A 22,332-nucleotide genomic window follows, 5' to 3' on the forward strand; every position below is an offset into this window, starting at 1 on the left:
GATTTTTTTTGTCAAATGAATGGCAGGATCTGAGCTACAGTCCCTCCTCCCCATACTTAGATACTCACTGGAGCGTACCCATGCCATGCACGGGTGCCCAATGAACTCTAGGCGCTGTTAGGTTAAGCAGCACAGAGCAGGCTAAGTCTGTGACTTGTATTCCCATGAGCTCCAGTTTCCTCTTGCCACTGAGTTGCCTCAGTGGTTCATGCCCAAATCAACATTGTGTGGATGTGTGAGGAACATCTGCAATACACAGAGGCAGTAAAGACGGGGTGCTTGCCAAAAGAAGGATGACGCCATTTCTCTAACTCATAAAAGGTCCAGTCCACAACACAGGAAATGAACGTGGGACATTTTCATTTGTTTAGATTATGGTTTTAAAGGAAGGATGTTGCACAGACTCAATTCATAGTGACTTACTAGTTTTGCATTTACAAAGTTGGTATTACCTTTATTATACTTAATGTTACATTGGGCATCATTGTTTCATTCTGGATGAGGTAAAGTTGATAGACTACTGTGTGTTTATATCCATAGTTACAATCACGTTCACAACCGCAGGCTCCAAAGTGGTTCGCGACATTTATCACAATTACATTTCATTCTGCAAGCGTTGCAAGAATTTCTCATGATGAGGTGGTGTACCTCCAAACTTGTGTATCTCTGGGAAGATGCTTCTGTGGGGAGGGCTCACAGAAGTATCAGGCAGGACTCTTCCCGGCCCCTCAGCAGGCCTCGGGAGCTGCTAGTTGCTGACAAATCGATCCATATTATAACTCCGTAATGTAAGAAATTCCATGATCTTCCTTCCAGGGTTCCCAAGCAGGATTGGAGTCCAAGACGAGCTGTCATAGTACACCTCGTCTTTGCGTAGAGCTGTGCCTTTGATGATCTCCAGGGCGCACCCTTCCTTGGGAGAAGCTCGAAATTTAATTACCCCAGAGGTCTCCTTTATAGCTGTTTCTGTAGGCCACAGGAAGAAGTGAGTTAACCCAGGGTCAGCAGAGCTCATGTGAGACTCACAGACCTCTCCGTGTCAGGCATGTGCTCATGTCAGAGTCCCACAGTCCCTCTGAGGACCCTTAGACAACTGGATATGTCCAGTGTTGACAAAGAAAGACTTGTTGGCAGAGGTCTGCCTCCTTGGATGGGGATCTGTGGGGCAGTGGAGGTGACAGCTTAGGGGTCCAGATGTTCTCTGGGTGTTTTGGTTGGGGTGACACATTAACATGGGGGTGCAGAATGAGGACTGAATAGCTTATGTAAAGTGTAGGTGGCAAACCAGAATGTGTTGTGATAATGACCCATTGCTTTATAGAAGGCAAAGTAGAAGCAGGCTTTGGGACCCTCTTAGCCCTGATCACTGTCACAGAGAAGGGACTACCAGTAACTGTGCTGTCTCTTCCTATGGGTTACATCCTTCAGATGCACCCTCCCCTCCTTCATCTCCATGTCACTTGACTTCCAGTTTGTTCTATAATCACTACTCAGTTACTCCATTTTTTTTGTTTTTTTAAACAAGGTCTCATGTATCCCACCCAGGCTGGCTTCCAACTCAATATATAGTTGAGAATAACTCTGAACTTCTGATCCTTCTGTATCTACTTCCTGAGTTCTGAGATTACAGGTATGTTTTGTCTTACATTGTTTATGTGGTGCTAGGAATTGAACCCAGGGCCACATGAGTACTAGATGAGCAGTCTACCAGCTAAGCCACAGCCACTCCTTAAAGAAAAGTTTCTCACAGTCCTGGATGTGTGTTTTAGATAAATGTGTAAACGCTGTACTCACTGTCACCTTTCACCCCTTACCTTTCACGAATCATCTCATCATGCATAACCCTGTGCAGTGCCAGAAATGGTCACCATAGAGGCACACAACGTCACTGGCTGCTTTTGTTTGTTTGTTTTGTATACCAGTGTCCCCTAGATAGTGTCCAAGAGCATGCTCAGTACTAATTTCTCCTATTTACCCATCAGTCTGTAAAGGTTCTTTTTCTGTTTCTCATGGCCTTGATTCTTTGATGAGCACCGATGATCCCTGTTTCTAAGGAATGTAAGTTAGATGTCCACCTTTCTCAGTGTATCAGCTCATGAAATCAACTTCTCATCTCTGTCCAGTCCAGTAAGAAAAGTATGCAGGTGTCGGGTATCATTTATAGATTAGCAGTGGTCAGGGAGAATCAAGATTGGCTATCCTCCGACTGTGACAGAAGTGTCTCAGTGTGTGACGGGGCTGACACTTCCAGCTCTGGTCTCTAATGCGGTGTCGCTGAGAAGGAAGGTACCCTCAGGGAGACGGAGCCTTCCTTTTTCATGTGGTGAGGCTGACAGACCACTTTAGGGTTACTTATTCCAGGGTCTTTTCCTTACCTGTGTCTATGAGGCCCAGGACACAGAGAGTGATGGACACGTTGACCTTGGTTATTAAGTGTTCTTTTCTAAGGGTGGAAAAGAACCCATCGAGAGCAAACTTGCTTGCAGAGTAGGAAGCAATCAGAGGCAGGGTCATCTTCCCTAAATGATCGATTAAAGAAGTTTGTTAATAAGGACCTACTTTGGCCTTAGACAGAGCAGGGCTTGAAGAATGAGTCCAGAGAATGGAGTCTCGGCAGTGCTGGACTTCTTCACGTACATGGTCTACAGCCATAGCAGTGTCAGGCTTCTTCTCTTACACTGTCCATCTATAGTAAGGGTTGAGCACAGCTGTCAGGTGTGAAAAGTTACCATTCTATTGCTGTTAAGAGACACCACGACCAACATGACTCTTCTCAAAGGAAGTCATGTCTTACTAGGAAGAGACTGGCAATCCTGAGGGGCCTTTTTACCCACTGAGACTCCAGTTTCCCATGATCCTCTAAGTTATCCTATGGAATTACATTTCTGAAAGGCTAGAAAGTAAATATTTGGAGGTGTGGTAGTTTGAATGAGAACGCCTCCCCCCCCCCATAGGCTCATATATTTGTGTACTTGTTCCCCAGTTGGTAAAATGCTTGGAAGGATTAGGAAGTTGTTGAAGTAGGTGTGTCACATGGGGTGGGCTTTCAAAATCCCAGGCCAGTCCCACTTCCCTCATCCCCACCCCTGCCTACTTGCCTGAGGATTAGGATGTAAAGTTCTCAGCTACTTCTCCAGCACTATGCTTGCCTGCTCCCCACACTGATGATCGTGGGCTAACATCTGAAGCTGCAAGCTCCCAATTAAATTCGTCCTTTGAGAAGAGTCGTGTTGGTCGTGGTGTCTCTTAACAGCAATAGAATGGTAACTTCTAACACCTGACAGCTGTGCTCAACCCTTACTATAGACAGACGGTGTAAGAGAAGCCTGACATTGCTATGGCTGTAGACCACGTACGTGAAGAAGTCTAGCACTGCCGAGACTCCATTCTTTTTACTCAGGGCCAGTACAGGAATGGGCAGTTTGGACCAATGAGACAAGGGAAACTGTTGGGTGTGTCTCAGAGAGTTCTTTTCCATCCTGGGGTTTCAGGAGGATGACAATCTTCTTTCTTTCCAGATGGACACTTTGTGCATTTATGCGGGGCTAGAACTGCTACAGCTAGCTCGTTGTCCTCTGAGAGGGGAAACACACAGGGAGGCAAGGGGGACCAATAGGACCATGGGAACGAGCCCGAAATGCATCAGCTGCGAAGCCTACCCTATATTGAAACTCCAATTCTGTCAATAATTTTCCTAAATGTTGAAGAAAAAAAATAGATCTGGAATATTCACAGGAATAGTGTATGCTTGCAATATGAGCTTTAGAGAGGTGGCCTGGGTGTAAATTCCAAGTATGGTGTTGCTTAGCTACAATTTGTGGGTAACACCATTACTGAGCCGAAATAACCATGTAATACACTTAGCATGGACTCTGACTCATCCTCAGAATGCTGTTGTTGTCAACAGAATTAGTATTCAAATCTCCAAGAAATGTGTGAGCCATTCAAAAAGTCACGTTGGGACAAATAGCTAATTACTTAGGGGAACCAAAAAAAAAAAAAAAGGTACTCTAATAAATGAACTCGAACTACACTGTGGGAAGTAAGATATCCAGTAAAAGACGGGGGGGTGAATTCTCATCTCTGGAAACAATTCAGGAAAACAGGTACACACGGTGCAAGGAAGGATGGGAGGACGGATGTAAAACTTGACAAATCGCCAGGTGCCAGCCACCTTGCCCCTTTTGCATGCATGTCTTTCAAAGAGACTCCTCTTCTGCCTTAGAGGGCTGTCCAGCCCACAGGCAGTGCACATAACAGCTTGAACACAGGCCACAGCCTCTTTCAAGACACTGAAATAAGTAACAAAAGGATTTCAATTACTGCCACTTGGTTTTGAGCAAAAATGTTATCTAAGGCTAGAGCTGAGAGATCCACTCCCAGGCATGAAAAGGGTAAGTCAGCAGAGGCTGCCGCAGGGATGTGGAGCAGAAAACCACAGAGGCGGAGCTTGAACGGGTGCTAACTTTCCTTAAAGCTTGTTGTTTGTCTCATTTTAATAAGTTCAAAGGCTGAATAATTGCTCAAGGTTGAAAGGTCGGTGGAAAAAAACAAACCAAGATTCAGATCTGTTTCTAGTGGCCCACACTCTTACACTCGGATTCCGTCTCCTCTACAGATACGTCTATTTTTCTTTTATTATTATTACCATTGCCATTGCTGGGCTTCTGCTCTTTATAGTCACAGTTTCCAGGAATCCTGTCAAATCCAATTCCAGCCCCACAGTATTGGTAAAGGTCTCTTTGACCTGATGTTTAAGCCCTGGATAGGCAAACTTTATGATTACAGTATTATTTTTACTTTCAGACTGACAGACGAAGGTGTCCATACACAGGCTTGTGACTCTTAGCCCTTTAGACTTGCTTCCCAGGGCACTGTAACTAATCAGTCACCACAAGCATGATGACATCATAGTCCAGTCCAGTGGTTCTCAACCTAATGGTTTCTAATGCTGTGGACCGCAACCCTAAAACTACTTCTTTGCTACTTCATAACTGTAATTTTACTACTGTTATGGATTGTAATGTAAATGTCTTATATGCAGGGTATCTGATAAGCAGTCTAGAACACGCTGCTAGGGAATTTCCCACCCACAACCCATACCAAAATGATTGATATCACACAGACATGCCCAGAGGCTCATCTCCCATATCAAGACAACAACTAACATTTATCATCACATGTGGTATAAGGTGCCTTTAAATATAAAAAAAAATACAGAATTATTAAGCAAAGGTCAAGTCAGGGCAGCTGGGGCACAGGAAAAAAAAACAATAGAGGAGGGTAAGGAATGTCACAGCCCTCTCCCAATGTCAAACCCCTTCCTAATGTCACAGCCCCCTCCCAATATCATAGCTCCCTCCCAATGTCACAGCCCCCTCCCAATGTCACAGCCCCCTCCCAAGGTTGCAGCTCCCTCCCAAGGTTGCAGCCTGTCCCTACCCTTCGGAGGTTAGAAATAACTGGGAAGCCAGTGTTATTATTTCTGCACTTAGAAAGACAAAAAGCCTCATTTCAGGTCAGCTTAATTACAGAGAGGAAGCCCTTGATTCTCGGAGCTTCAGGTTTTTTTTTCCCCCCAGAGATTCTTGATTTAGGAATTGCTGTTAATGATTGTAAGCCAAAGGCCCATAAAAGAAGAAAATCTGGGGCAGATCACAAAAGCAGGAAAAAGAAGACAACCTCCTGACCCCCCAGCACATTCCAACACATCCTTGGGCATTTAATTAAAGTCTGTTTCCTATCCCAGGAACTATTCCTAAGTATTTTCCCACATGACATACCACATAAACCACACATAGTGGCATACATGCGATTCCAGAACTCTGGAAGTAAATCAGGAGGACAGGGACTCAAGGTGCCCCTCGGCTACATAGCAAGCACAAGACTTCCCTGGGTCACACGGGACCTCTTTCAAAAGAAAATGAAAGAGTCTGGATTTTCAAAGGCGTTTGCCTTCCCAGCTTTCTGAAACGTTATAATATGCTACTAGATGCAAATGTGGAAGTTTTGTCACATAAACTGATTAGCGTTGTGTGGGAAAGTCTTTGGCTAAAGTTGAGTGGCGCATCTTGACATTTTAACTAGCCAAGTGAGAACATTCTTGAGACGGGAAGCAGGAAGAAAAGGGTTGAATCATGTCAGAGTCACCAAGTCACATGTGTGTTCTGGGAAGAACAGGTTCCCACGGAACAGGGCTGGGTGGCCAGGAGACGAAAGGGTCACCTTGTTCCCAATGACACCTTGTGAGAGCTACTTGTCCACCTGCCAGGATCAAAACCTCATTAACAGAGGTAATTTGTGAAGAGATTGTCCTGATATGCTCGAGTAGTTGTAACATCGAGGGGCTGAGAAGCCCGTGTCAAGCTCCAGGTCAATCTCTAGTTAACACAGAAGGAGGACATAGATGCAGCTGATTCTCTTCCAGAAAGGTTTAGACACAGAGAGAGCTGTAGTGACTATATTTTCTAGAGCAAAATATGGGACAAGGAGTCTGACATGTCCAAATGCAAATGTGATCGTAAATGGGACACAATGTACGATTAGAACTATCCCCAAAACACTGGGTTCCAGCCAGTGCAGAGTAACCAGAGCTGGCCAGCTGGCGAGCTGGCGAGCTGGCAGGCAGGCTGTGCACACAGGCTTGTTAGCTGAACACCAGAGGTCAAAGGGGGGCTTGGAGTGCGGGATCTAGGAGGATTTATAGCTCAGGCCATGGGAACACAGTAGATTTCAAGCCGGGGATGCGGTCCCTCTAAAAATCTGAAGAAAAGCAGGAGTGGAGTTTTTTAGTCTAGGTTGCTTTGTTTGTTTGTTTGTTTGTTTGTTTGGAGTATTCAATTAAAGCAGTTGAAAATGTGTCTTTGAAATGGTAGTCATTTGAAAGTCCAGCAAGGAAGCTGAGGATGGAGAGGACAGCAAAGCACACCTGGAAACCACTGGGAAGCAGAGTGTTTTCCACAGGGATCACCAAAGAGCCCAGAAGGAAACCCCCAAAGAATTTACCCCCCACCATTTTCCACTTCACTGGGTTCCTAGGGCAAATACTTTTTTCTTTTAACATGATTTCAAACTTTTAACAAAGTTGAGAGTGTGCACACGAGAGTTATTTTCCCCCACCCCCGTGTCCCCTTTTAGAGAGGGTCCCATATACTTCAGGCTGGCCTCAAACTATTGTGTACTAAACTCTTGAACTCTTGATCCCCCTTCCTCACTCCCAAGTGCTGGGACGGCAGACCTGCGCCACCTCACATGGCCTCTGTGAGTCTTTTGAGAGTAATCCCCGTAACTGAAATTGGGTCTAACGCCATGTCTTGCCACTTTGTATTCTCTGGTGTCCATTCCTTCCGTGGAGGGACATTATCCTGCTTGGTCACACTCTGAGCAGGACCAGGAAGTCATCCATTCAATTCTTAGGGCTTCTGGAACAATTAGTAACAAGGTGGGTAGTTTAAGATAGCGGAGACTTACTCTCACAGTTGTGGACTGGAGACGTGTGAAATCAATGAGTCGGGAGAACCATGCTCTCTTCAAAAGCTCTAAGAGAGGAGTCTTCCTGGATGCCAGCATTGATGATGGCATCCCTGCTCTAGTCTGTGACCATATGTTCGTATGGCCTCTCTTTCTTCCATCTTTGGTCCAGTGTCTCTCATGGGGTGCTTATTGTTGGATTTAGTGCTCGAGTGGATTCATCCAGGGTGAATCCAGCTCAAGAGCCTTCATTCAATGAAACATGCAAAGATCCTTCTAAACGAGTTTATTGTCTATAGGATTCGGATGTCTTTCCAGGGGCCACCATCCAACCCATTGCAGGAATGCTAATGGATTCTTGCTCTGTAATCCACAGACTGCCATGGAGTACAGATGCTTGTCTCTACCATATCTTTTATAGCAAAGGCACCCCAAAGAACATGAGCTACATTGCCTGTTGGGACTTGTCAGTCCACTTCTATATGAAATAATTCCCAGTTGTCATTGAAGTTCATTGACACTGTTCTGAAGTATAGGTACTTATCCTGTATCAGCCAAGATGACACGACTGGCTCTTGCCGAATACGAAGAGCTGATGTCTCACTGTTTATGAATTTTTACGAGCAATCTATGGCAATCAAGGGACTATTTACACTATAGAAATGATACCAATCAGGTTTTTAACAAGTTTCCTTCCTGGGAAGCTAGCCATTGAACACACACCAGTACACTTACTGGTGACTGTTTTGCCGTTTGGATTTGTGTGAAATTCTGGCATGCTTTGATTTGAACTATTCATTTCTGTCAAGTCCCAGGAGTAACTCTATGTTCTTCGTATCCAATTCCACTGGATTGATATGGGGTTCCAGTCCATTCTGTGGCTGGTGATGTTAATCACAGGTCACTGGACTCAGGAGTAGCACTGAGATTGCTCTATGGTGGAACTGTCCTTTCCCGTTGGAATCAATAATCATGTTAAGTAAGTTATTTCAAGAGTATATTAACCATCCTTAAACACGCAGTTCAGTGGCATCAGGCATAGTTCTGTTGTGCAATAGCTTCCACCACCACCTCCAGAACAGTTTTTATGTTGCAAACTGAACTCCCCACTGAACAGTAAGTTCCATTTTCTGCCTCCCCTGGGCCCAACTGCCTCTATTGATATTTCAGGACCTCCCTCCTTATTTTGTTTGCTGCCCCATGGTGTAAGTCAGAATATCCTCCTGGTTGGGACCACATACTGTCCTGCTGTGCCTGTGAATTCTCATCTGTCTGTTGTGGATGCTTGGGTTCCTTTGTGCTTTAGCTGTTTTCAAATCTCTCTTTGAGATTGATTGTAACTCAAGTTAGAACGCAGGAGCTGCAGTATTATGTAGCAATGCTGTTTTTAAATGTTTTGTGGAGTGGCTGTGTTTTTTTCCTCTGACACAGCTGTACCCATTTTACAACCATCCTCCTATTACACAGGGCTTCCATTTCTTTCTGCATTTCTCTCCCTCCCTCTTTCTCTCCTCTTTCCCCTCCTTCTGTCTTCCTTCCTTCTTTCCTTCTTGCCTGTCATGACAGCAACATGCTAATGGGTCTGGGTTGGCTCCTCCTCATGCTTCGGGTTTCCCTAGTGATTAGAGATGCTGAATATCTTTGCATGTTTCCATTGGGCATTTGAGTATCTTCTTTGGGGAAATATCTTTTCAAGTTCTTTGGCCAATTTTGAATTCAGTTTTTGTTGTTGTTGTTGTTGTTGTTGTGTGTGTATGTGGTTGAATAGGTAGCACTTTGAGATTATATAAGTGTCCTGTATCTTATTTAACCTTCAGCCTCTGGTTTTAACACTCATTAATGTGTCCTGGATGAATGATTACCATGATGGTTACTAACTGGCAATCCTCCAATGTTCTTTTCCTTTCTGTTTATCATTTGGCCCTCCACTATGTGGGGGAGACGCCTCCTCTCCCCATTTGTTTATTTGAGTGATTATATAATCATGAACTCATTGTTTTTTATGGCATGTAACAGATTAGAATCCATTTTGTTATGGTTATTTTAATGCTGTAGTAGCCCCAGATAGAGCTAGTGGAATACTTTTAAAGTTACCCTCTGTATACCTACTATTCTCTGACTATTTCTTTACTCACGGGCAAAACCAGCTTGCTTGCCCTTCTTTCCTTCCTTTCTTCTTTCCAGTTCTGGGGATCTTACCCAGGGCCTTAGAGCCAGGCAAGCTCTGTGCTGCTGAGCTGTAGACTCAGGAGCCTCTTGTATTTCCTGTTTCTGCTCTGGAGGTGTCTAGAGGCCTTGGGCCTTTCAGTGGCACTGAGAAACAAGATCCAAGACCCACTGCAGTCTCTCAGTGGCAGCGACGGGAGTGTTCGTGTGCATGAGCGTGTGTGTGTGTGTGTGTGTGTGTGTGTGTGTGTGTGTGTGTGCGCGTGCATGCGTGCCTGGCCTCCATTCTCCTCAGTATGCATCAGGTATCCATGGACGCCTCAGTTTGGGGTCATTCTCTCTTTGCCTTCCCACCCTCCACATGGAAGCCCCTGTTAGCAGCCAGGCCACAGGAACACCAGTGGTCCCACAACCCCACCGTTCCTTGTTTCTAACACTCTGTGCTCAGTGCTATGTGCACTTCCATTTTAGGCTCTGAGTCTTTGCCTCTTGTCTCACTGTCTCTAGTCGTCTGAGCGACACTGCTGCTCCTGACATAATCCTGGTCCATCTTGCTCATGCCTGTCATGTCCCTCTGCAAAGACACTTGTCTCATCCCTTCCATCTTCTCTGAGTGGCCCTACGCTGAGTAATTCCACAGCCCGTCACATAGTCCCAGTGATGACTGATTGTCCCACCCCGAGGCCAACAGTGTCCCCATCGGCAAGTCCTGCCATGAAAGCCTAGGAAGAGAAAATGATAGGAACTTAGCCCTGCATCCTCTTTGCAGTCTAAGAAAAACCATGGAATCAGAAGTTCAAACACTAGCAAGATGTTTAACCATCTATTCAATCAAGACTATCATTGTTGCTAAATATGTTTGAGGTGTAACCTAGAGGTTACAGTGTATCTCCCCTTCAGGTGACACCCTTGTCACTGTGTTTCATCAACTCTGAGGGGCACACAGTTGTAAGATGCATATTTGTTCTATAGACCAAGAAAGAAGAGCACAGTTCTCCCTGGGATTCTCACTCTGCATTTGTTGAAACAGTTTCTTTAGATTTATATATACATGCTTTTATTTTTTTCCAAATCATGCACCATTCCTGTGTACTCAACAATGCTTTTCAGACAGAGCCATCTCCCTCCATAGCATATTGTTTTATACTGTGCAGAATTTCTTTCAAGCATATTTATTTTTATTATTAGTGTGTTTGTATGTGTGTGTATGTGTGTGTGTGTGTAGTATGTGTGTGCCATGCATGGCATGTTTGTGGAGGTCAGAGGACAGTTTATGGGGTCAGTTTTCTCCTTCTGCCTTAATTTTCAGGGCTGACTGAACGCGGGTCTTCAGGCTCACATGGCAAGGGCTTTGCTTATTCACGTCTTGTGGGCCCAACCACGCAGCATTTCTTAAAGGAATGTTTTCAAGTCACTGACAACAGTTGTTAACTTCTCCGATCTTCTAATAATATCTTATCAAGATTGTACCAGATGGAGTCAAGATCACAGTAGCATGGTCCATCACATCTGTGTGGGGATTCCTTTTGCCTTAGTTGTTTTGCTGGTGAAATCTGTTTCACATCCTCAGTAACAAAGTGTTCAGAGCCTCATGTGCTTCATTATCTGTTATCTTTCAGTTCTCATAAAGCCCTGGCTGGAAACTAATCCTGGGGCTAATCCTGTATAATCGATATCTGCTTCGTTATTTTTTCCGTTTCTACCAGGGTACTCAGAGTCTATATATTTCTATGATTGCAACATAGCTGAGGCTTCTTTTAAGAATGAATGCTGTTATAATTTAAAAAATCCAATATACCAGTCAGTTATGTTTAAACACTAAGCACATAACTCAGGAACAGCGGTAGATGTGTCTTCATGGACAGCTGACAACCATTGGTTGTCCCAATAATACCAGGGTTTCATTCACACAGTCCTTATAGAGGCTTTACTTCCCTCTGAAACTTCCCAGGTCAGACTTTCATCATCTGTAGCTCTCCATGTTCTTATCTTCCAAGTTCCCACAACAGAACATTAAAAAATCTAGCCCTGAATATGCCACAGCATTCCTAGCCCAAAGTTCTAAAGCCCTTTCGCAATCCTTAAAACATGGTCAGGATTGTTGCAGCAATAAACTCTCTCATACCAGTTCTGTCTTAGTCAGGATTTCTATTGCTTTGATAAAACACCATGACCAAAAGCAACTTGAGGAGGTAAAGGCTTTCCTCTTACAGGGTATAGTCCACCATCCAGGGAAGTCAGGGCAGAAACTCAAGGCAGGAACAGATGAAGAGGTCATGGAGGAGTGCTGCTTATTGGTTTGCTCTTCATGGCTTACCTAGCCTGCTTTCTTAACAGTACCAGCTCAGCAGTGGTACCGCCCACATCAATCACCAATCAAGAAAATGTTCCACAGGCTTGCCCACGGGCTTATCCACGGGCCAGTCTGGTGGAGGCATTCTCTCAACCGAGGTTCTGTCTTCTCAAATTACTTTCCTTGTGTCAAGTTGCTATAAAACCAGCTAGCATGCCGCTGTCTGTACCTCCCCACCCCCATTCCATTCTGTGACTAGAGAAACTCAATTATGGCAACGAACATGTTTTTTCTTTTCTTTTTTCTTTTTTTTTTTTTAGCTTCAAAACAATAAGCTCTAAAAGTGTTGCTGACTTTGCAAGTTGTGAGGTTAATGTCCTGAGTTGTTGTGTCCTGTCAGTCTTTTTATAGCACTGGAGGTACTCCTTGTGATCATAGAAGATGCTCCTTGTGATTGTAGAAGGTGCTCCCTGTGATCGTAGAAGGTGCTCCCTGTGATTGTAGAAGGTGCTCCCTGTGATTGTAGAAGATGCTCCCTGTGATCGTAGAAGGTGCTCCCTGTGATTATAGAAGATGCTCCTGTGATTGTAGAAGGTGCTCCCTGTGATTATAGAAGATGCTCCCTGTGATTGTAGCAGGTGCTCCCTGTGATTGTAGAAGATGCTCCCTGTGATTGTAGAAGATGCTCCCTGTGATCGTAGAAGGTGCTCCCTGTGATTATAGAAGATGCTCCCTGTGATTGTAGAAGGTGCTCCCTGTGATTGTAGAAGATGCTCCCTGTGATCATAAATGATGCTCCTTGTGATTGTAGCAGGTGCTCCCTGTGATTGTAGCAGGTGCTCTCTGTGATCGTAGAAGATGCTCCCTGTGATTGTAGCAGGTGCTCTCTGTGATCGTAGAAGATGCTCCCTGTGATTGTAGCAGGTGCTCCCTGTGATTGTAGCAGGTGCTCCCATTGATTGCTTTCAAGGCGACCCTTGACTTCTTTTGGCAGCATTAACACACCCTTCCTTTTCACCGTGTGCACACCATTACTTTCATACCATAGAAACAGCTTTAAAAGTTGATGACATCACTTCTTCTTTTGCCCTCCTCTTCTCTTCCTAATCTTTCACGAGGAATTCATCTCAGAATTCATTTGTTTCTCTCTGTGCTCCCTTTTTGAGGACAGTCTTATTTTACAGCATACATTTTGTTGAGAAACTTAGGAGCCAGATTTTAAACCTAAATACGCATCTGTGTTGAGTCTAAATTAGGCACATCCATCTTCTCTCTTTAAGCCTTAGTTTTCTCTCTGTGTACTTGCTGGGAGCATTATCACACACCTCGCCCATGAGGAGGAAGTTGACATTTTCACCTAGAAGTGGCCTTGAATAAAACCATGGCCAGCAGTGGGGCAGCTCCACTACACTTGAGTTTGTTTTCATCTTGAACCTCATTATGTTTCAGAGCAGAGCCCACACCCTGCCTCCACCTCCCAAGGTCTAGGATTACAGGAATGTGTCACCATGCCAGCCCACCCAGCCTTGAAAAGAGAAAACTTGAAGCAGTCATCAAGGATAATATTATGCTGTTCTCAACCTGAAAAAAATTGTTACTGTTTTCATCAGAGAGGCTTTCTGAGTTCAAATCTCTATGTCTCCTTTTAGGGGCAGATAAAACACAGGACAATTCATCGGGTTCTACCTCAGTCCTTCAGGACTCACCCAAGTCATTGTCTTAAAGCCTGTCCACAGCGCCTCCTGGAGGCTGTAGGTCCCTGTTGAGGCTCATGCTCACCCCTTTGACGTTCTTCCAGCCCCTTGTAGATGACATAGCTACATACATGTCTTACCTTTTATATTTCTAGCCTTTATAACACTCCAATTCCAGAACACCCCATAAATGAATTACCTCTGGGTTAATTGAATTGAATAAATGGCAGTACTTTCTTAGAGCAATCAGAACAGGTTGGGTGAGGAGAGAACATGGTGTCCTACCCTTTTACATTCACTTTCGAACTTCTACCACCTCCATGAGCTACAGCATCACACTGAGGCTCTGGCTAGCCATCGGAAAGTCATAGTACCAGAGCTGAAGGAGATTAACATCTGTACATTCTTGTCTGTTTGCCAAACGTTATGGAGATTCTGAATCCTGCTAGTTGATCTGTGCAGTTGAGACACCTGGTTTTTTCCCTCCTTATTTATAATGTTAAATTCTTAAGTTTGGTTTAGACCACACAGACATCCCTCAGCTGACATGAAGGTTACAGTCCAATAAGTGATTTCATTCTCACTAATGTACTATACCGACTTAGGGAATATTTAACCTTGACAGTGTGCCTGAAGTACAGTACAACTGCATTAAAACACTGTTGAAATCTCTGTAGATGGTTGAATAAGCCAGAGAGCAAATGCATTAGAATAGGATGAAAATTAGATTTGTCTCTCTATCCATCATCCATCCATCCATGCATGCATGCATGCATCCATCCATCCAGAGGATCTTTTAAAAGTTGACATTTCAAAAATTAACAGTTAGGAGTCCTTAAAAGAGAGGTCTGTGTGTTTAGAGGCCATTGACAAGGTTCTGTGTTCTTTCAGTGTATTTTTATTTTTGATCTAGGAAACCAAGTCCTTTATTACTATGCATAGTTTCAGTTCAAACTGTTTTCCTTAATAAGGAAGAATTTGTATCTACCCAGGTATGTATCCTTTGATCTATGGTTAGGAGTATTGAGAATTTGAGGAGGGGGAGGAGACAGACAGAGAGACAGACAAATGAAAGACAGAGAGACACACGCACACACACAGAGCTTCTGAAGGTGACCTTTCACAATGTAGTGAAGACAGAGGATTTGTTTAAATTTTTCAGGTGCTGGCTGAAAAGACTTCCTATGAGATGGGGGTAGATGGAGTTGGGGAGGAGGAGGGAGGGAAAAACGGAGGGTAGGCTCATTGCAGACTCCACCCCACACTGAGGAGGGGTGGGAAAGCTTCATACTCAGTTCCCATGCCATGCATGTGACTGGCGCAATGGGTCGTAGTTATGGAGCCCATAGAGCTAGACGACTCAAAAGTAGAATCAGCTTTACTGCTTGTGATAGATTGAATATGCTCAGCCTAGGGAGTGGCACTTTTAGCAGGTGTGGCCCTGTTGGAATAGGTGTAATCTTGTTGGAGTAGGTGTGTCACTGTGGGGATGGGCTTAAAACCCTCATCCTAGCTTCCTGGAAGCTAGTATTCTGCTACCAGCCTTCAGATGAAGATGTAGAATTCTCAGCTCCTCCTGCACCATGCCTGCCTGGATGCTGCCATGCTCACGCCTTGATGATAATGGACTGAACCTCTGAACCTATAAGCCAGCCCCAATTAAATGTTGTCCTTATAAGAGTTGCATTGGTCATGGTGTCTTTTCACAGCGGTAAAACTCTAAGACACCATCAAAAATGAAACATAGAAGACCCATGTTAACTACGGGCTGATGGTTTTTTCCTAGATATTTTCTTCAAATCCAGTGATTTTTTTTTAAAGGTAAAATTCAAGCACTAGCATCTTGTTTCAGAAATACTAACTGGGCCTTTTTCTTTTTCAACTTTCTTTCTTTCTTTCTTTCTTTCTTTCTTTCTTTCTTTCTTTCTTTCTTTCTCTCTTTCTTTCTTTCAAGACAAAGTCTCGATTAATAACCCAGAGTGGCCTGGAACTCATGGCAATCCTCCTGCTTCAGTGTCCTGAGTGTTGACATTTACAGATATGCTTGGATCATTTTCTTCTGCTCTTACATGTTCCTTGGCATGGATGGTGTGGAAGGAAGTAATTCAGCAACATTTGTGTTCTTTTGTAGAAGGAGAACCTCTGATTTTTAGTTTTGAGTATAGACTAGATCCTACATGTAGCCCACTATGGCTGAAGGTTACAAATTCAGTTATCACAACAAGCCTTCTTGGACAGACAGACCAATATAACACTGTAGGACTGTTAGTCCCAGCACAGTTGGTTCTCAGACAGCTTCACAGGGTATGACTATCCTATCAGCCTTGGATGCTTACCCTAGGCTAGTCATAGGAGAAAATGAATTTAGATTTGCTTAAGATATGATACATTTAGTTTTAGTTATAGGAGCTAACCATGATAGAGACAAGAACTTCTTCAGTAGAGCTAGGAAAGGTGCAGAGTTATGGTGCAATCATTGACACCTCTGAGAGAGCTAAGGAGGTGGCCAAGCTTAAGGAAGGCAGAGTATAAACCCTCTGTGAAGTACAAAACCCAGAAATGCAAACAAGCAAACAAAAATAAACAATTGCTCCATGTTGTAACCCAGCAAAAAAATCCACTGCATTGTAAGTGATCCCAACACTAACCATATATATATATTTTCTGACCTTAGAGTCAGTTTGACGTTTAGTGTCCCATGTTTGTGAGATTCCTATTTTTAAAAGTAAAGATTAATGAATGTACTTCCTGATTGCTGAAAAGAAGGTTGGGGCGATGGCTCAGTCTGTAAAGTATTTGCCATTCGAGTGTGAGGACTGGAGTTCAGGCCCTCAGCACTACATAAAAAAACAAAAACAAAAAGACAAAAAACCCAAAAAGCCAGGCATATACTGGATAGGATAGGAAGAGACAAGAGATTCCTTGGCCATGTTGGCCAGCCAGTCTAGCCAAATCAGTGGGCTCCAGGATCTGCCAAGAGACCCTGCCTCCAAAAAAACAAATAAGGCTGAGAGTGACTGGAGAAGGCTCTTGGTGTTAGCCTCTGGCAAACCATACACATGTCCATGTACCTAGATACTACACACATGCACAAATAGAAAAATACAGAAAGATTCATGGAACACAATACACTTCTCTTAGGGTGACAAATCAACTTGTTTGCATTTTTCAGATTCAAAGACGTGCCTCAAAGCAAGAAGGCCGAACTCTAAGCTGCACAGATGACAGATATAGGGAGGGCCACACAACTTGATTTCTACTTCCCAGACCCTATGGAAATTAGTGTCATTCCAGAGATCCCGAAATGTGTAGAAACATAGGTAGGTTATCAGAATTCCTTCAGATCCTTACTCCTTCTAAGCCTATTTATTTTGATCATGTACATTATAAAAGTTAAACTCTCTAGGCAAAGGTGAAATAGCTTTTCCTTGGACTGGATGTCTTGGTTCATCAACAGAATCAGAAATCACTAAAGCCACCCACACTATGACGGATGTACAGGTTTTGGCCAGTGCAGGGGATTCACTGGGGATGTGCCCAGCACCCTCCCACTCAGTATGCATCTGGAAGCTCTCTTTTGCTTTCAGCTCAGCATGTCTGTGGGTGAGGAGGGGCCAGAGTCTGTGCTGCCTGGAAGCACAGGGGTGCATATCAATCACCCTGCTGGCTGGAGGCACAGACACACTGTCCCTTTATCCAGTCACCACACAGGCCTTTCCTGCACCAGAAGAGAGAACACTTTACCACATCTATGGCCTTATTCATTTCAAGGAGAACTGACATTTGTGAAGTATTTAACAGTTCATAGTTTCCTAGGTCATTTATTATTATTATTTTTATATCCTAAGAACTAAATTTATAAGGCTGATTTATGTCCCCATGTCCTGACTTTCCAACCACATCTTTGCTAATCAGTGAACATGTGTAGGAATTCTTTTCTGAATCCAGGTGGACTTCTCAACTCAGGAGACTCTTGGGGGTGTCTTTGGGTGGCACCATGGTGCAGAACATGGGGGAGTGGAGGGGACACACTATCTCCCTCCATGCCATAGAACTCTATCCATAGAGTTGCTTTACTCATATTTCTACCTAGTTGGTTGCTTCAATTTTACCTTTTTTTTTTTTTTTGAGACAGGGTCTTACTATGTAGACCAGACTGGCCTGAAACTTGTTATGTAGACCAGGCTGGTCTTGTGCTCACAAAGACCCACCTGCTTCTGCCTTCCAAATAGTGGGATTAAAAAGCCATGTATCACCAAACTCAGCCTAAAGTTCACTTTTAATGGTACAAATCGATATTTAGAAAAATACCCTCAATATACACTGCTATCACTGTCCCCCCTCCCGAAGCCCTGGGGATTAACACCAGGGTGTGTGTTGGTTAGACAATGACTCTAGTACTGTACCATACCCTAGAGCAGTGGTTCTCAACCTGTGGGTCTCGACCCCTTTGCGGGATCATGTGATCCTTTCACAGGGGTAGACCATCAGGTATCCTGCATATCAGATATTTACATTATGGTTTGTAACAGTAGCAAATTTATAGTTGTGAAGTAGCAATGAAATAATTTTATGGTTGAGGTCACCGCAACATGAGGAACTGTATTAAAAGGGGTAGCAGCATTAGAACGGTTGAGAACCCTGGAGCAACTTTCCTCTCCATTGTTATCATGTAGCCCCTTTTCCCAGCCGACCATCCTACTGTATGACCTTAAGGTATCTGATTCTTACTTCTGCTTTTGAATCCACAGATACACTGACCTGTGGCTCTTGGTTATGATGGAAGCAACGTCTTTTCTGTCCGTTATGACCAGGTCACTCTTGTGAGAAGACAGGAACTGGCTACACCTCAGTAGCTTTTCCTGTCCCTATCCTCTCCCAGGCTTGGCTCACACACCAGATTTCCCACGGACATCCAGGGCTGTTGCTTTTTGTCTGTTCCCTTCAGGGCTTTTGTAGTCCTGCTTTGACCAGGCCTGACTTTTTTGAGGCCATTAGTTTCTCCCAGTTTCTCTTTTCTTCAACATGCACGTCCCTCCCCCACCGAGTGTATAGTGCAAGTCCCTCGTGAGTGAACCTGTCTGTGTATTACTGGCTTCTGTATAATATCACCATAAGCATTTTAAGTCCATGCAGTGTGACTTCCCTGTATGGAAACCTAACACAAACTTGTGCCCAGCACAGAACCCAGCATAACCCTAGCATTATTCTGTTCTCTACTTCTACTCTGACCCCTGCTCTACTCACCAGCCAAGGAAGAGATGACAGCAATGCTACCATTGCTCTGTTTCAGCATGGGCAAGGCAGCTGTGGTGAGGACCACGTAGCTGAGGAAGTTGACCTCCATGACTCTTCGCACGGTGTGGACATCATCATCGAAGAGAGTCATAGAGGTTTGAGTGATGTGGTTGAGAATGAGCATGTCCAGTCCACCTGCCAAAAAAAAAAAAGGGGAGATGGGATGACTTGGAAAACCACTTGGAGTCAATCCTGTCCCCTTTCCCTCCTGAAAGTTCTAAACCTAGAGAAGGAAAGGAGAGGGGGAGCCTTACCCATGAGCTTTCCTGCCTTGACAACAAATTGCTCTGCAAATGCCATGTCTTCCATAGTGCCAGCAATGGAGTGAGCAGAGGCCGCTCCGAGTTCAAGGCAGCGAGACACCACCTGTAGAGACATAGCAGAGATGGCGGCCATCTTGGTCCTAGGCTTTCATATGCAGTGATTTAACTGGTGTTTAAATGAAAGTTTGTTCCAGAGCTGTGCTTAGACAAAAAAGTGTGTATGTGGTGTGTGTGTGTGTGTGTAATATTCTTATATGATGCCAGGCAGTGGTGGCACACACCTTTGACCCCAGCACCCAGAAGACAGAGGCAGACAGATCTTTGGCCCCAAGGCCAGGTTGGTCTACAGAGTGAGTTCCAGGACAGCCAAGAATACATAGAGGAACCCTGCCCCAAGGATATGGATATATATATTCTTAGATGATCATTGTCCTCTGAAATATATTAATTGGGTAAATCATCATGTTGTTAGAGTTTAAGTCCATTATTTATCTGTGGAGGGTTTATCAACAAATGTTTCCAAGTGCATTGTGGGTGTGGGTGCGTGTTTCTATGCAGGTAGATCTGAGTTTGTGAGTGTTGGTGTGACCTTAGGGCTCTCAAATTTGTGAGTCTATGGGGCATGACAACATAAATGCATGAGCAGATACAGGAATCCCAGTTCCTGAATACATCCATGGGTAATGTGCATGAACAGGTACAACTATGAACATGTACAATCAAAGAACTCTGTGGTTAACAACACTGAGCACATGTGAATGTGTGTGTGTGTGTGTGCAAACCTTTGTCCATTAAGTGTAAGACTATAAGTTGGACACAGAACACTCACCTTCTGGAGACCTTCCTCTGACCTAGCAGTCAATACCACATGGGCTCCCATTTTCGACAGATGATATGCCATTTCTCTTCCAATCCCTTTGCTGGCCCCGGTGACAATCACTTTCTTCCCCTGGAGCATTTCTGGGGAACCACAGAAGCCATGAGTGTCCCCAAAGCCTTATCTTTCTCTCCATACTTAAAGGTTGTGAGTCCAGATCATTTTGTCTAATGCTGTTCACCACTGAAGCAACACTTGCTTGCGGTTATTTATAAACAGGCTCTCAAACATGAGTTTGGCCTGGATGTTCAGAGCTGAGACTTCCTGCCATCATTCCTAAAAATCTCCATGTGACGAGATCATAGAGACAAGGCCAGAGAGGTCAGAGTTTGGCAAAACTACCCAAGTTCGGCCCTCTTGGCATAATCTAATTTTGCTAACTTGAATGGGAATTTTTAAAAACCATCACAAAATGTGTTCACAGAGATTTCAGCCCCTCTACTTAGTCATCAACTTCATAGCCCTTTTTGTTTTTTATTTTTGCTTCTCGTCTATCAGTACCTCCACAGAACACAGCTATCCGGCTGAGCTGTGTGTCTGGGTATTACCTTCACTTCTATAGATCTGACATCGATTTCCTTGCTGCAGGCCAACCAAAGCAGGACCCCCTTGCCTGTAAAGTTCACCCCTCCCAGTCCCCTCCTGCCCACAGCCTGTGGCTGGAGGATACAAGGTGACAGACTTATGTCAGGGCTTTTTTTTTCTCAGTGATGTAGGGATCAAGAACACAGCTAGAACTTTAGGAGCATTCCAGCACCCCTGTATTTTAAGCCTGTTCCTCCAAATGAGACACAGTGGTACTCACCTGGTCTGAATTCTTCATTTGTAGAATAGTAGTAGCCCAGGAAGAGCACCAGGATAGGGAGGAGATATTTTTTCATAACTGCCATCAAACAGGGACCTGGCTCTGGGAGCTCTGTAAGACACACAGAGAAAACCTGCAGAGCTTTCTACAACCTCCCAGGCAGGCAGCAGTCTCTGAATTGTGACATCAGGGACGGGGGAGGCTGGAGTAGTCTCAGGCAGCACTAGCCAACTTCCCTGTCAGAGCAACGATTGGCTTTGGGTGGGATCCCATTCGTCCCTGGCAGCCTGCGTGGTGGATTTCATAATGGACAATGTTTACTCCATTTCATTGAGTAAGAGGCGACTTCCAGATGGCCATGCTCATGACTGTGCAGGGCTGGGTTCCTGAGCATCTCCTACTGCGACAACCTTTGCACAGGGCAGCAATGGCCTTGCAAGAATGGTTTGTCAGGGAGGGATGGGGAGGGGGGCAGAAGAAAGGAGGGAAGAAGGGAGGGAGATGGAGGGGGGAGAGAAGAAGGGAGGGAGACACAGAGAGAAATACAGAGACAGAGAGAAGAACAGAGAGAGAGCAAGAGAGAGAGAGCAAGAGAGAGCAAGAGAGAGAGAGCGAGAGAGAGCAAGAGAGAGAGAGCGAGAGAGCGAGAGAGCGAGAGAGCGAGAGAGCGAGAGAGCGAGAGAGAGAGAGACAGAGAGAGAGAGAGAGAGAGAGGCAGCACTTAAGAGCTCCTGAGGGCTTTTGGGAAATATGAATGATACCAAATAGAGGCAAGTTCAAGCCAAATCTCACCCTTGGCCCCACCCCCAGTCGGAAGCAATTAAAAATAACAGCACAAAACAGCAAAATAGGCTCAAGGAAAAAAATGTGCATGACTTAGGAGAAAAAAAAAATAAAGCAAACAAGCCATATAAGCCCCACACTCCAGTTCAATGAAAACGCATTACAACATCAAAGAGAAGTTGCAACCCAGCCAGACCCAGATGGCGGGAAACCCAAGCTCCGTTCACGACTCTCAGGCAAGTGCAATGGAACGTACCCTTATTGCTTTAACAGGGAATAAAGGAGGAACAAGGGGTGCCAAAACAGGAAGAGAGGGAGCAGGTTGTTAAACTGGGTTATGTAAATGCTCTGGAGGAGGGAGGAACAGAAGAGGATGCTGGGAAAGGAGGTCAGACAAGAAGGTCTAGACCACCCTTGTCTATAGCCGATGTGCTCTCTCATAAGCTGCAGTGCTTAACTTCTTTTTGCCTCTACTTTTAAGACTGGGTCTCAGTAAGTTGATCAGGCTGGCCTTGGGCTCAGACTTGTGATCCTCCTGCCTCAGCCTCCCAAAGAATTGGGATTTCACAACTGTTGCTATAAAGTCCTAAGAGTACCTATCCGATGTACTTGGAGCAAAACTAGCTTAGAGCATCCAGCTCTCAGGTAAAAATGATCCAATAGAATAATCACCTTCATATATC

The 22,332-nt window shown here is 44.5% G+C and overlaps 1 protein-coding gene across 1 annotated transcript; it reads right to left on the minus strand.

Annotated features, from left to right (window-relative positions):
- Window positions 1-423: 423 nt before the first annotated feature.
- On the minus strand, window positions 424-21,276 carry Hsd11b1 (hydroxysteroid 11-beta dehydrogenase 1). Its single transcript, XM_028758766.1, has 6 exons — window positions 20,867-21,276; window positions 20,014-20,144; window positions 19,176-19,287; window positions 18,871-19,056; window positions 2,376-2,519; window positions 424-966 (listed from the first exon to the last, which is right to left on the minus strand). Exons 1-6 carry the CDS (start codon window positions 20,949-20,951, stop codon window positions 749-751), a joined length of 876 nt encoding a protein of 291 aa, XP_028614599.1. The 5' UTR covers window positions 20,952-21,276; the 3' UTR covers window positions 424-748.
- Window positions 21,277-22,332: the final 1,056 nt, after the last annotated feature.

Source organism: Grammomys surdaster, unplaced genomic scaffold, assembly GCF_004785775.1.
Source record: "Grammomys surdaster isolate TR1022 unplaced genomic scaffold, NIH_TR_1.0 130, whole genome shotgun sequence".
Taxonomy (NCBI): Eukaryota; Metazoa; Chordata; class Mammalia; order Rodentia; family Muridae; genus Grammomys; species Grammomys surdaster.

Excerpts from the sequence above, each read along its gene's own strand:
- Hsd11b1 (XM_028758766.1), bottom strand. The coding sequence starts at position 20,951 with ATGGCAGTTATGAAAAAATATCTCCTCCCTATCCTGGTGCTCTTCCTG. Across the intron at positions 19,057-19,175 it reads CAAGGCAGGAAAGCTCATGG|GTGGACTGGACATGCTCATT; the intron begins GTAAGGCTCCCC and ends TTTTTTTGGCAG. Across the intron at positions 2,520-18,870 it reads TGTCATCTCTTCCTTGGCTG|GGAAGATGACCCTGCCTCTG; the intron begins GTGAGTAGAGCA and ends TCGATCATTTAG.